This window comes from Prionailurus bengalensis, chromosome A2 (assembly GCF_016509475.1).
Source record: "Prionailurus bengalensis isolate Pbe53 chromosome A2, Fcat_Pben_1.1_paternal_pri, whole genome shotgun sequence".
Lineage (NCBI taxonomy): Eukaryota > Metazoa > Chordata > Mammalia > Carnivora > Felidae > Prionailurus > Prionailurus bengalensis.
Genome location: NC_057348.1, coordinates 26046686 through 26058980, shown reverse-complemented (window position 1 = coordinate 26058980; position 12295 = coordinate 26046686). Strand labels below are relative to the sequence as shown.

Here is a 12295-nt window from a genome sequence, read left to right as displayed (position 1 = left end):
TCGGCTCAGGTCACGATCTCACAGTGCATGAGTTCGAGCCCTGCATCAGGCTCTGTGCTGACAGCTCAGAGCCTGGAGCCTGCTTCAGATTCTGTGTCTCCCTCTCTCTCTGCCCCTCCCCCACTCCTGCTTGTGCACGCGTGTGCACTCTCGCACGCACGCGCTCTCTCTCTCTCTCCCTCTCTCTCTCAAAAATAAATAAATATTAGGGGCGCCTGGGTGGCTCAGTCAGTTGAGCGTCTGACTTTGGCTCAGGTCATGATCTCACAGTGAGTTCAAGCCCCGCGTTGGGCTCTGTGCTGACAGTTCAGAGTCTGGAGCCTGTTTCAGATTCTGTATCTCCCTCTGTCTCTGCCCTCCCCAGCTCATGCTCTGTCTCTCTCTCTCTCTCTCTCTCTGTCAAAAATAAATAAACATTAAAAAAAAATTTTTAATAATAAATAAATAGGGGCGCCTGGGTGGCTCAGTCGGTTGAGCGGCAGACTTCGGCTCAGGTCATGATCTCGCGGTCCGTGAGTTCGAGCCCCGCATCGGGCTCTGTGCTGACAGCTCAGAGCCTGGAGCCTGTTTCAGACTCTGTGTCTCCCTCTCTCTGACCCTCCCCCGTTCATGCTCTGTCTCTCTCTGTCTCAAAAATAAATAGATGTTAAAAAAAAATTTTTTTTTTTAAATAATAAATAAATAAATAAATAAATAAATATTTAAAAGATTTAAATAAATAAAATAAAATGTTTAAAAATTTTTGCTTTGCTTCTGATATCCTTAAAGCTAACAAAAATTGGTATCTTCTTTTTTTAATTTAATTTAATTTTTTTATATCTGGGATAATTTTGCCAGAGGTTATATAGAGAGAATTCAAATTAAAAAAAATTTTTTTTCAATGTTTATTTATTATTGAGAGACAGAGCATGAGCATGGGAGGGGCAGAGAGAGGGGAAGACACAGACTCTGAAGTAGGATCCAGGCTCTGAGCTGTCAGCACAGAGCCTGATGCGGAGCTTGAACTCACAAACTGCAAGATCATGACCTGAGCCGACATCGGATGCTTAACCAACTGAGCCACCTAGGAGCCCCAAAAATTGGTAGCTTCTAACTGAAGCAAAATATATAGTAATTCTAATGAAAGCACAGACTGTCATGGTAATAGGAGAGCCTCCCTGCTTTCTTTTTCATTCTTTCCTCTCACTACTCTACTTTGCCTTCAACTTACTGCTTATCTTAACCTCCCATCCTCAGATCTTTGTCTTCGCTTTTGAAGGATAAAAAGTATTATGCTGGGTATAGAAAAAAGCTTCTGGCATATTCAAGGTCTTCCCCCACCCAATAAAAAAATGGTTTAATTAATGATTACTACATAATGATAATCTGTGAAAAGCTCCAAGATTAAAATGTACTTATGTTTAGATCTTAACATTTACATTTTATGAGTAACTCTTCTCTTTCATATTTGTTTTCCTCTAAGTAATCTTTCCACTGCTTCAGGAAAAAAAAAAATGCAGCATTGGAAAATCCCTCCAAAATTCCCATCAAAATAGGCTACTAACTATATCAACACCCCTCAAGGTCCTAAAAGATGATGACACTGGCATTAACTTCAGAGGTAATTATACTTTAAGAATCCTCTATTAAATGCAGATCAAAATACAGTTATCACTCAGGGCACCCTGATGGCTCAGTAGGTTAAGCACCAGACCTGATTTCAGCTCAGGTCATGATCTCAGGGTTCGTGAGTGGAGCCCCACGTCAGGCTCTGTGCTGACAGAGCAGAGCCTGCTTGGGATTGTGTCTCTCCTCTCTTGCTGACCCTCTCCCATTCTCACCCACACGAGTGTGAGCACTCTCTCTCTCAAAATAAATAAATAAACATTAAAAATAATATTTTTAGGGGTGCCTGGATGGCTCAGTTGGTTAAGCATCCAACTCTTGGTTTCAGCTCAGGTCATGATCTCACAGTTTGTGGGTTCAAGCCCTGCATCAGGGCTTGGGATTCTCTCTCCCTCTGTCTTTGTCCCTCCCCTATCTGTACTCTCTCTCTCTCTCAAAATAAACTAAATTAAAAAAAAATTTTTTTTCATACAGTTATCATTCACCAGTGACTTACATACCCTAAATATTTTAAAAACAACTAATCGGGGTGCCTGGGTGGCTTGGTCGGTTAAGCGTCCGACTTCAGCTCAGGTCATGATCTCACAGTCCGTGGGTTCGAGCCCTGCGTCAGACTCTGTGCGGACAGCTCAGAGCCTAGAGGCTGTTTCATATTCTGTGTCTCCCTCTCTCTCTGCCCCTCCCCATTCATGCTCTGTGTCTCTCTGTCTCAAAAATAAATAAACGTTAAAAAAAAAATTTTAGGGGCGCCTGGGTGGCTCAGTCGGTTGGGCGGCCGACTTCGGCTCAGGTCATGATCTTGCGGTCCGTGAGTTCGAGCCCCGCGTCGGGCTCTGTGCTGACAGCTCAGAGCCTGGAGCCTGTTTCAGATTCTGTGTCTCCCTCTCTCTGACCCTCCCCTGTTCATGCTCTGTGTCTCTCTGTCTCAAAAATAAATAAACGTTAAAAAAAATTTTTTAAAACAACTAATTATCCATCAAAATATAAACTGTAAAGTTAACTTTGGAAACAAAATAACCTGCCTCCTTATACATTATTATTTACTAGAATTGTAGCTAACATGAAAAGTAATTAAAATGAAGTATATTATATTGTAAAAGTACTGCATTAATTTTCTACCATTATTAGAATAATCCTCAAGTGTTAACAGTATACCGTCATCTAGAATATTATTAACCAAGGTAGTTGAAACAAAAACTAAATTATACTCACTCTGAGCGGAGCCGGGCTTCCATACCATCTGGTAGAAAAAGTTTTATTGTAGAAACAATACACCCATGGGTAACTGGTTAAAAAAACAAATAAGATGGATAAAGTAATTTTTTAAAAATACAAACCTTCACATCTCTCATATTCAAACATATATTTTATTCTTAAATGTAATAACTTCCAGGAAAGAAAAAAATCTGGTGGCTTAATGACAATATTTATTCCCCTGGAGAAAGTCCCCTCTATTCATTCTGAATCACAGTTGCAAGGCAGAATTACAGAGAGAATTGTTAAGTCCTAGCCTCCAATGCTGTGACAGTCCATAAAAGGTCAGTTGAATACACGGAAATACAATTGAGGTCAGGAAGTGCACTTTCTCTGCCATCTGTTGGCATCAAAACCTAACTCCAACTATTCCCCAATTTAGAAGTTAGCCCTAGTTTCTAGTTCTCCTGTCCTCAACCTGTAACTTCTACCCATGCCTCACAAAACTCTAACATCCTGCATAATACAGCTTGAAATATGCCACTCAATTCCCCATTTGATGAGTGAGAAAACCAAGACCTCAGACAAGTGAGACTGCTTCTTGAACTCTGTTATTAAGTATCAGAGATTTTGGTAGAACTCAAGTCTGAGGTTTCCAGTTCAGTATCTAAAATTGTGGTTCTGTATTCTTGGTGCTTTTTCTTCCTTCACCCCCAAACATTTTTATATAACATTACAGCACTCACTTTGTAGACAATTTCTTACTGTTGCTTCTTACTTCCTCCTCTTCCTTCTGAGGATTTCAAGAGACAAAACCCCCCAAAAGCAGCATTTATACAGAGCTTCTCTTTTTATATGGGCTTTGTAGAAAAAAACTTTTTTGCTGGTTTAAGGTTGATGGCTTTTTATGTCTCTGTCCTTCAGAGATTACATCTTCCAGGGTTAGGGTTCAAAGAGTTATTTAGTGTACCAAAATCTAATTTAAAAGCTAATGCATAATATACTGTATATGCATAATTTACTGTGTCATGATTAGGGCGGTGGCAATTATAGGACTGTATACATTTGTCAAAACTCAGTGAGTTGTGCTTGTAAAACTGGTGTTGCAAGTAAATTATATTTCAATGAAACTTATTAAGAATAGAGCTAATGCATTTAGGTACAGGTAAATCATTAAGTGCTCAAACCCATGAATCATCAAGATGATCTTATAAACATGGATATTATTCCGACATCTGGAAATACACAGTAAACTTAAGAAATTTAGCATAGTTTACTCAATTTTCATTAACTTATTATTGAAAAGTGCTAACACAAATCAGGAACCATCTATGGGACAGGCTTCTAAACTGCCTAAAACAGCAATCACAGCCCTGAAACATTGGGCTCCTTCCTTCCTTTCAGGCCTCATCCTCCATCCTGCTACCAAAAACACCCTGTGCAAGACTTTTCACAACTCCATGCACTTTACAAGCTGTTCTGTCAGTGATGTCCTTTATCCCTTTGCCTCCATAACCAAATGCCACTTATCCATTCAGCTCAGACATTCTACTTCCTTCACCAAACTCAGTATCTGAGTTAGAGGTCCCCCAAAGTCTCCTATATCTACTTCTTATAATACTGAACACATTGCATTATGAATATTTATCATTTATACAACTATTGTCTCACCAGTTAGAGTCAACTCTGTGACAGGAACAAGGATTGGTTGCTTTTCACTTTTTAAATCCTGTACTAGGGAGAGTTATCCGGTACAAACTAGGCATTTAATAAATGATTACTGAATATGCCAAAGCACATGTCTGGTTAATATTTTACAGCTTTAATTACCAGGGGTGAAGACATCTCTTACTTTGAGGACAGTAGGGTTCACCTACACTTTCAAGAACCACCTAACTCCCTCCTTTTCCTGGCAGAACATAGGAAGGGACAGATTCATCCCAGCTCTATGGCTCTCCCAGAGATTTACTATAAACAGGTTACAATAAATACACGAGCACAATACAAGAAGATCCAAGAGTACTGACACCTGATCAATATATTTATTAAATTGGTAATAAAGTCTAAAAAAATAGGTGTAGTGAGTAAATAGAATAAAACTGCAGTGCCAGAGCTGACAAGCTGTGATATATTACATCAGAATCTCCATTGCTCAGACTTATTTTTTTTAATTTTTTTTATTACATTTATTTATTTTTGAGAGACAGAGTGAGACAGAGCACGAGTGGGGGCAGGGTGGAGAGAGAAGGAGACACAGAATCTGAAGCAGGCTCCAGGCTCTGAGCTGTCAGCATGAGCCCGACGTGGGGGTCGAACCCACAAACTGTGAGATCATGACCTGAGCCGAAGTTGGATATTTAACCGACTGAGCCACCCAGGCACCCCCCATTGCTCAGATTTATCACCCCAAAGTCCAGCACCTGGACTGACGTACAAATGTGTGAGATGAATCAAGGGCTAATACTGATTGGGTAGCACAGGGTTGGTGTACTACTGAAAGCAGTTAAAGATCACGTCTGACTAAGCTGACCATCTAGTCTAGCCAACCCTGCCTTTGAAAAGGTTCTTGTGATAACTAGATGCACAGAACAGTTTTTTTAATTTGCAACAGGCAAGTATTTAAAACTACCTGATAAAAATGTTTTGTTCTAACACTTACATTAATCAACTCTACATAGCAGTATTTCCCAAAATGGAGTGTTAGCAGGTGTTAACAAAAAAGGATTTGGGGGTCAGAAAAGTTTGGGAAATACTTGGTAAAAAGAGATGGAAAGAATTTTTTTTTTTTACAAGTCTTTCACAGAGCTTAAAGGACTTTTTGTCCATCATGAGGCTCTAAAAGTAAGATGCATTTTCCAAGCTTATTTGACCATTGAGCATCCTTGGCCCCTGTTTTCAGAACACTTAACACAGGAACTAATATTAGGGTATTTTATATATGATATGTACAGTATTATAAAAAGATACTTTGGAAAAGTACTGCTGTAAAATATTCTATGAAGTACTTTGTAAACAAATTTCACTCAAAATTCACTCAGAAACATTATTTACCATATTTACAAGATTCAAAGACAAAATTAATTGTAAAACACACAATTTAAAAGTTTCTTGGGCAGACTAAGGAGGCCACAGGATCACTGCCACATTAAATACAAGCACCCATTGCTTTTTAAAAGTTTGTGTTACATTACTTTGCATCTATGAAAAACCTACATTAGTACCTGTTTTCCTAACTGAAAGAAATAACTGGAAAGGATTTTAGCTAATTATGAAAATCAAAGTGTAAGCAGCATTCAGCATTTGTTTTGCAGCAAGCTGTTAACAGAAGTAGTAAGAACACTCCCACAAAGCTCCTTCCCCACAAACTGTACTCAGCAGCTCAGTATTGAACTGCCATAACTTTGAACTGTGTCTGTGAGCATCTGTACTTAATCTCAGTTTATTTTGTGCATCTATTAGCAAGATATGTCCTAAGGTAACAGAAAAGCCTAAGAGAGGTTACTTTTTGGGTCTGGGAACTCTAAAAACTCTTTCCACATAAATTCATGGTAATTGCTTCTTTATGCCATTTTGAAAAGGTTTCATAGGAATGTGCTTTTTTTCTGACAGCAAGGGAACCTGTATGCAAATGCATTATAAGCTACATGTAAATTTCAGAAATGTTAAAACATGAAAAACAGATGTGTCTGAACCAAAGAAATAAGGTATCTATGGAGAAAAATCTGCAATTACTTGTAGTTGTGAGACTTTGTTAAAAATCAAAATGAAGACTACCCAAGCTGTCGTTTGTGGGTTTTTATCTCTAGTATCTTACACAGATTATTTTGCTTTTGAGTTAATATATTTACTTTACGGTATGAAGTCAGCCTTTTCTATTGCCTCTTCACACAAACATCACTTTAAAGACTCATGTTCACTGTGATTAGTTTAAAAAGCTGTTTAAGGCCCTGGACTGGGAGACTGAAACTTCTGCGATATGTTGTAGTCTGATTCTATCTCTATTCCTGCACTGAGTAGGAAGATCAACACTACTCTATATTTGAGTAGTTTGAGAGACCTTTTTTTTTTAATGTTTATTTATTTATTTTGAGAGAGAGAGAGAGTGAGGAGAGTGGGGGAAGGGGAGAGGGAGAGAGGGAGAAGGAGGGAGAGAGGGGGAGAGTGAGAGAGACAGAGAGGGAGAGTGACAGAGAGACAGAGAGGGAGAGTGACAGAGAGAGAGAGAGTAAGTGAGAGAATGAGAATCCCAAGCAGGCTCCACACCCAGTGCACAGAGCCTGATGCAGGGCTTCATCCCACAACAGTGAGATCATGACCTGAGCTGATATCAAGAGTCAGATGCTTAACCGAATGAGCCACCCAGACACCCCTGGAAGATCTCTTGAAATGACTGGAAGTAACAGGAAGAAGACCAAAGAAGTACAAGAAACATTTATAAAACCAAGACCTAAATGAGAGGTGTTAACATTTCCAAACTGGGGAATAATTTGTTTGTCTTTTGACTGCAATCTAAGATAAAAGAGTTCCCAAACTTTCATTCCTGAATTTTTCCCTTCATAAAGCTTTCGACTTAAAGATTTTTTTTAAGTCAGAAAAGAGGTAGGGAAAGTTCGCTGAAGAGACAAGTAACATTAATTCTAAAGAATTTTTTTTTGTATTGATATTCTATCATTCTGTCTTCACTTGTGAGCTGGAGTACAGTAATAAAAAGCTTTCCCTCCTCAACTAATTGTATATACCAGGAATAATTTCTATAGGAAAGGTCGCATACATGGTTTATGCCTTCTCTTTATTCACTTGTTTTCAGAATGGTTTGTCTCGGCTTCCAAGGGTGATCAAATCTTTTTGCCTTCTTGTATTATTTAAATTCATGGATTTAAGCACATTTGATATATTTCAATCTACCATTGTTATTATTTGATGTGCAAACTGTCCCATCTTTGATCAGCTGGAACTCCATGTTAATTCCTGAGTTTTCTGACACAATCCTACCAGTCTTAGATAGCTTCACTGCTTTATAATATGACAGAATCTTCTAGGCTCACCCTGTACATTTCCTGCCTAGACTCAGAGTCAGCTGTTTCTCCCAGAAATCCTGTTTTTAGCTATTTATTTGGAGGGAAAAATCCTTTCTCTGTGCATGTGAATTCATTTGCAGCTTTATTTCTCTAGCATACAATGGAGCAATACTTACTGTTGGTTTACTTTTTGATTTATGCACAAGGAGTAGTGGTTCTTTGGCTTTACCTATTTGCTAAATATTCAGTGAGAATCTGCTGGCTACAAAGCAGTATGCTGGTAAAGCCGGGGAAAACCAACATGATTATGACTAGGTCCTTGTCCTCGAGGAGATTTCAATTTATTTTGTAGAGAGAACAAGAAGTATCTAACCTAACAACCAAGGGGGACATTTTTCACAAATGCTATAAGAGGTATACTATGGGAATTTGGAATGGACAAGGGCAGGGGAAGGATTTATTAAAAAGGCAAAAAAAAAAAAAAAAGATTTCAAAAAATGGAAACGGAAGGAAAGGCTGAGAGAACGGCCTGAGCAAAGACACAGAAAGAGTAGGATGTAACAGCTGGAGGAGACTTGAGAGAGCAGGGAAAGAATACATTTCAAGGCCCTCTAGGTGCCAGGCCCCAGGCTAATTACACAATACATGTTAACTACTTACAACAAACCATGCAGATAGTCATTTTTATGTCTTATATGACAGATGAGACAGATAAGACAAGGTCAAAGAGGCTAAAGTTAACTTGCTTGAGATCATACCTTCGGCAAGTGGCAGTGCCAGGATTCAAAAGAATCTTTTCTATACACCATCTTACCTCTATTTTAGTTTAACAGCTTAACATATATTCAAGAAAGTAATGGGAAACAAAATAAAAACTCTGAACTGAATCTATATTTTTGAGGGCCTCAAGTGTACAATTAAGCATTTCAGACTTTATTGTACAGTATGGCACAGCCTTCTACAAGGAGAATGCCAAAAGTGTAACAGAAGGATATGTTGGAGGCAATGGATTGGCAGAGTATGGCAGTGAGAAGGGGAGAGCTAGTGTAACACCTGAGGTTGTCACCAGGAGAAACAAGTAGGAGCAGGGAAAGGAGACAAATGACCTGGATGGCACAGCTGCTAGAGGTAAGGAAGAGACAAGATTCAAAAAAAATACCAGGATTCTGAGTGTTTGAGAGAATGATGGAATAATACAAGAAATTGGGAAATCAGTAGAATGTTCTAGTTTGAAGGGGAAATTAAGCTATGTACAGGGTAATTATAAGGGGCTCAAGGACAAGGGAAAGCATATAACACAGCTGCTGCCAGAAACTTAATTGAACAGGCTTCTTAAACCTAGTTTCCAAAAGAACAGCCAAGGCTTTTAAAAAATAGGTATGTTCAGAAGAGACTCATAAATATGGAGAACAAACAGAGGGTTACTGGCGGGGGTGTAGGAGGGGGGATGGGCTAAATGGGTAAGGGGCACTAAGGAATCTACTTCTGAAATCATTGTTGTACTATATGCTAAATAATTTGGATGTAAATTTTAAAAAATAAAAAATAAAATAAAAAAAATAGGTATGTTCAGGGGCACTTGGGTGGCTCAGTCGACTAAGCTGCTGACTCAGTTTCAGCTCAGGTTATGATCTTACAGTTCGGGGGATCAAGCCCCACAGTGAGCTCCTTGCTGACAGCATGGAGCCTGCCTGGGATTCTCTCTCCATCTCTCTCTGCCCCTCCCCTATGCATGCACATTTTCTCTCTCTCAAAATAAATAAATAAACTTAAAAAATAGGTATGTTCAGTCTCCACACCTTGCAAATCTTCTTCTTAGGACTGAAGAGTGGGATCCAGATATCCATAGTTTTAAAAGTTCTGCAGGTAATTGTGGTGCAGATAATTCCTGGGTCAAGAATCCACTTTTTATTTTATTTTATTTATTTTATGTTTTTATTCTTGAGAGAGAGACAGAGTGCGAATAGGGGAGGGGCAGAGAGAGAGGGAGACACAGGATCCAAAGCAGGCTCCAGGCTCTGAGCTGTTGGTGCACAGCCCAACGTGGGGCTTGAACTCACGGACTGTGAGATCATGACCCGAGCTGAAGTCAGACGCTTAACCAACTGAGCCACCCAGGTACCCTGATAATCCACTTTTTAAATGAACAAAAGAAGACTGCCATGCCATCAGAAAGATTCTCTTAGTCACCCCAGCAAATCTGGCACAGTCTCTGCTGAATCAGCTTTGTGATTTTCCCTAGCAGCTAGAAAGTGAAGGAAGTAAAGTTTCTGGTGAAAGTTACCAAAAGCTAGGAATAAACAAGGACAGCAAAATTAAGAGTGAAGGGGCAGTCTAGAAGTTAGTAAGAATTGAAATGGCCAATGACAGGTTTGAAAGGACAGACAGGTAAAGGAGCCTGGGACTGCAGCTACTGAGAAAGAGAGGTAGACTTAATGGCAAGAGATGGTACAGGTGCCTGGCAAAGGTTTTGTTAATAGTAAAAGTACCTGTCCCAAAGATGAGAACTTTGTACACACTTTACCAACATTCACATTGAACATCATACCATAAACCTTGAGGTAGGTAGTAGTATCAAGAGTCCCATTTTATTAGATGAATAAAGTTTAGATAGGTTAAAGAGAGGTAACTGAGTCACAGCAAAATAAAAAGGGTTGTGGGAAACAAGAAGGTTGCCAGTTTCTGATCCTCATATTAAGCTTCTGGGTTAGGAGGAAGGTTGTCAAAATCTTAGTTGAGATAAGGTGGTAGAAAGAACTTTTGTAACATGGTAGAATAAGATTCATAAGACATTTTAAAATTTATTAACCAGTATGTGCCAGGTTGAGCACGGGGATTCCACAGTGAAGACAGACACACTGCCTGTTCTTGTGCAGCTTACAGTTTAGTCAGGGAGGCAAACACACAGAGGGGAGTGTAGTGTGCAAAAGGGACATGAAAAGGCACCTTTTCAAGCCTAGAAAAGTTTCTAGCCAAAGGAAAAAGCATGTGCAAGGGCTTGAAGACCAGAAAAGACAAGGCCTATTGTGGGGAGTAAAAGTAATTGAGGGCAGTTTGAGCACAATGCAAAAGGAAGACACCACTGACCTTGCTCATACTAGGCCCCTTGCTCACAGGGGCTTACCTATGAACAGATATTGGTGAAGTAGACCTCGGTGATGAAATGAGTGCAGTTATATGTCAAGTTTACAGAACTAACTGGTCCCAAGCTTTGCAGCAGAGGGTTACTGAAATGTTACATGACCCAGAAAACTCATGCCCTGTCTGAGCAGTTTGTGAGTTTGGGAACAGAGGAATAGCTAGCACTGGGTTCCTAAGGCCCCGATTCCAGGAAAATATGATAGGTTGACTTTCTCTCTTCCTCACTTCCTTAAAAAAAAAAAAAACCTGTTAGAATGTCATCCTATTTGTTTACAATATTTTGTATCTTTAGGGAAGGTTATTTGTACAGTACTGACCAGTGAGTTTTCTTCCTGGAGTCACACTATGTGGAAAGCCAGACATCAAAATCAGCTTGTTTTGGAGAGGTTGGAATAGAAGAGACATTAGTATGAATGGGTATGTTCAATGACATCAGGTTCCTATCACCTTTTTAATAAAATTATGATTTTATACACATACATGTATTAAAAAAACCATTTTCATATATTGTCTATTTTCTGAAATTTCCTTTTATACATACATTATTTTATATGTATACATAAATGTCACAGGCAGTGGAAGGTTTTTAATTGTAGTTTTATTATCCCCACCCTTTTTCATTTGGCTCCATCCTCTTTACTCTTCCTCTCCACCCACTCCAGAACGACTCATAGTAATGACCACACGCATCCCTCCGTGCTTTTTTCCCTATGTTCAAACAATCACATACACGTATATGTATACATTTATAGGGATTGGTGAGACTTAAAAAAAAAATTTTTTTTTAACATTTATTCATTTTTTTGAGAGAGAGAGAGAGAGACAGAGCATGAGCGGGGGAGGGGCAGGGAGAGAGAGAGAGGGAGACACAGAATCTGAAGCGGGCTCCAGGCTCCGAGCTGTCAGCACAGAGCCCGAAGCCAGGCTCGAACCCACGAACCGTGAGACTGTGACCTGAGCGAAGTCAGCCGCTTAACCAACTGAGCCACCCAGGTGCCCTGAGACTTTTTAAAATAGAAATTATAGCCCGGCTAGCTCAGTCGGTAGAGCATAAGACTCTTAATATAGAAATTATTAATAGTAATTCTTTTCTCAACAATATATCTTATAGAAATCCCTGCAATTCATATAATCCTAATTTAATCTTTTTAATAGCTACATCACAGGCATTTTTTAAATTATGCTTCCATTGTTTTTCTGTTCTATGCACACTGATGCAAAAAAAATCCTTTCATACATCCTTAAAAACTATTTTGTGATTTCATAATTTTATATCCTTATTATAAATGTATTCAAAAGCACTATGTAGTACTGTTTTGCATTAATTCATGCTTTAT

At 39.1% G+C, this 12295-nt stretch overlaps 1 protein-coding gene across 34 annotated transcripts in view; it reads right to left on the bottom strand.

Moving 5' to 3' along the window:
• The window catches only part of LOC122487360 (sarcolemma associated protein), a 151115-nt gene that overhangs the window by 66955 nt on the left and 71865 nt on the right, over positions 1-12295 (bottom strand). For all 34 annotated transcript variants that reach the window (XM_043587717.1, XM_043587737.1, XM_043587725.1 and 31 more), the window contains exon 3: positions 2818-2890. In XM_043587717.1, coding sequence (XP_043443652.1) covers positions 2818-2890 — 73 coding nt within the window. The remainder of the gene's footprint in view (positions 1-2817; positions 2891-12295) is intronic.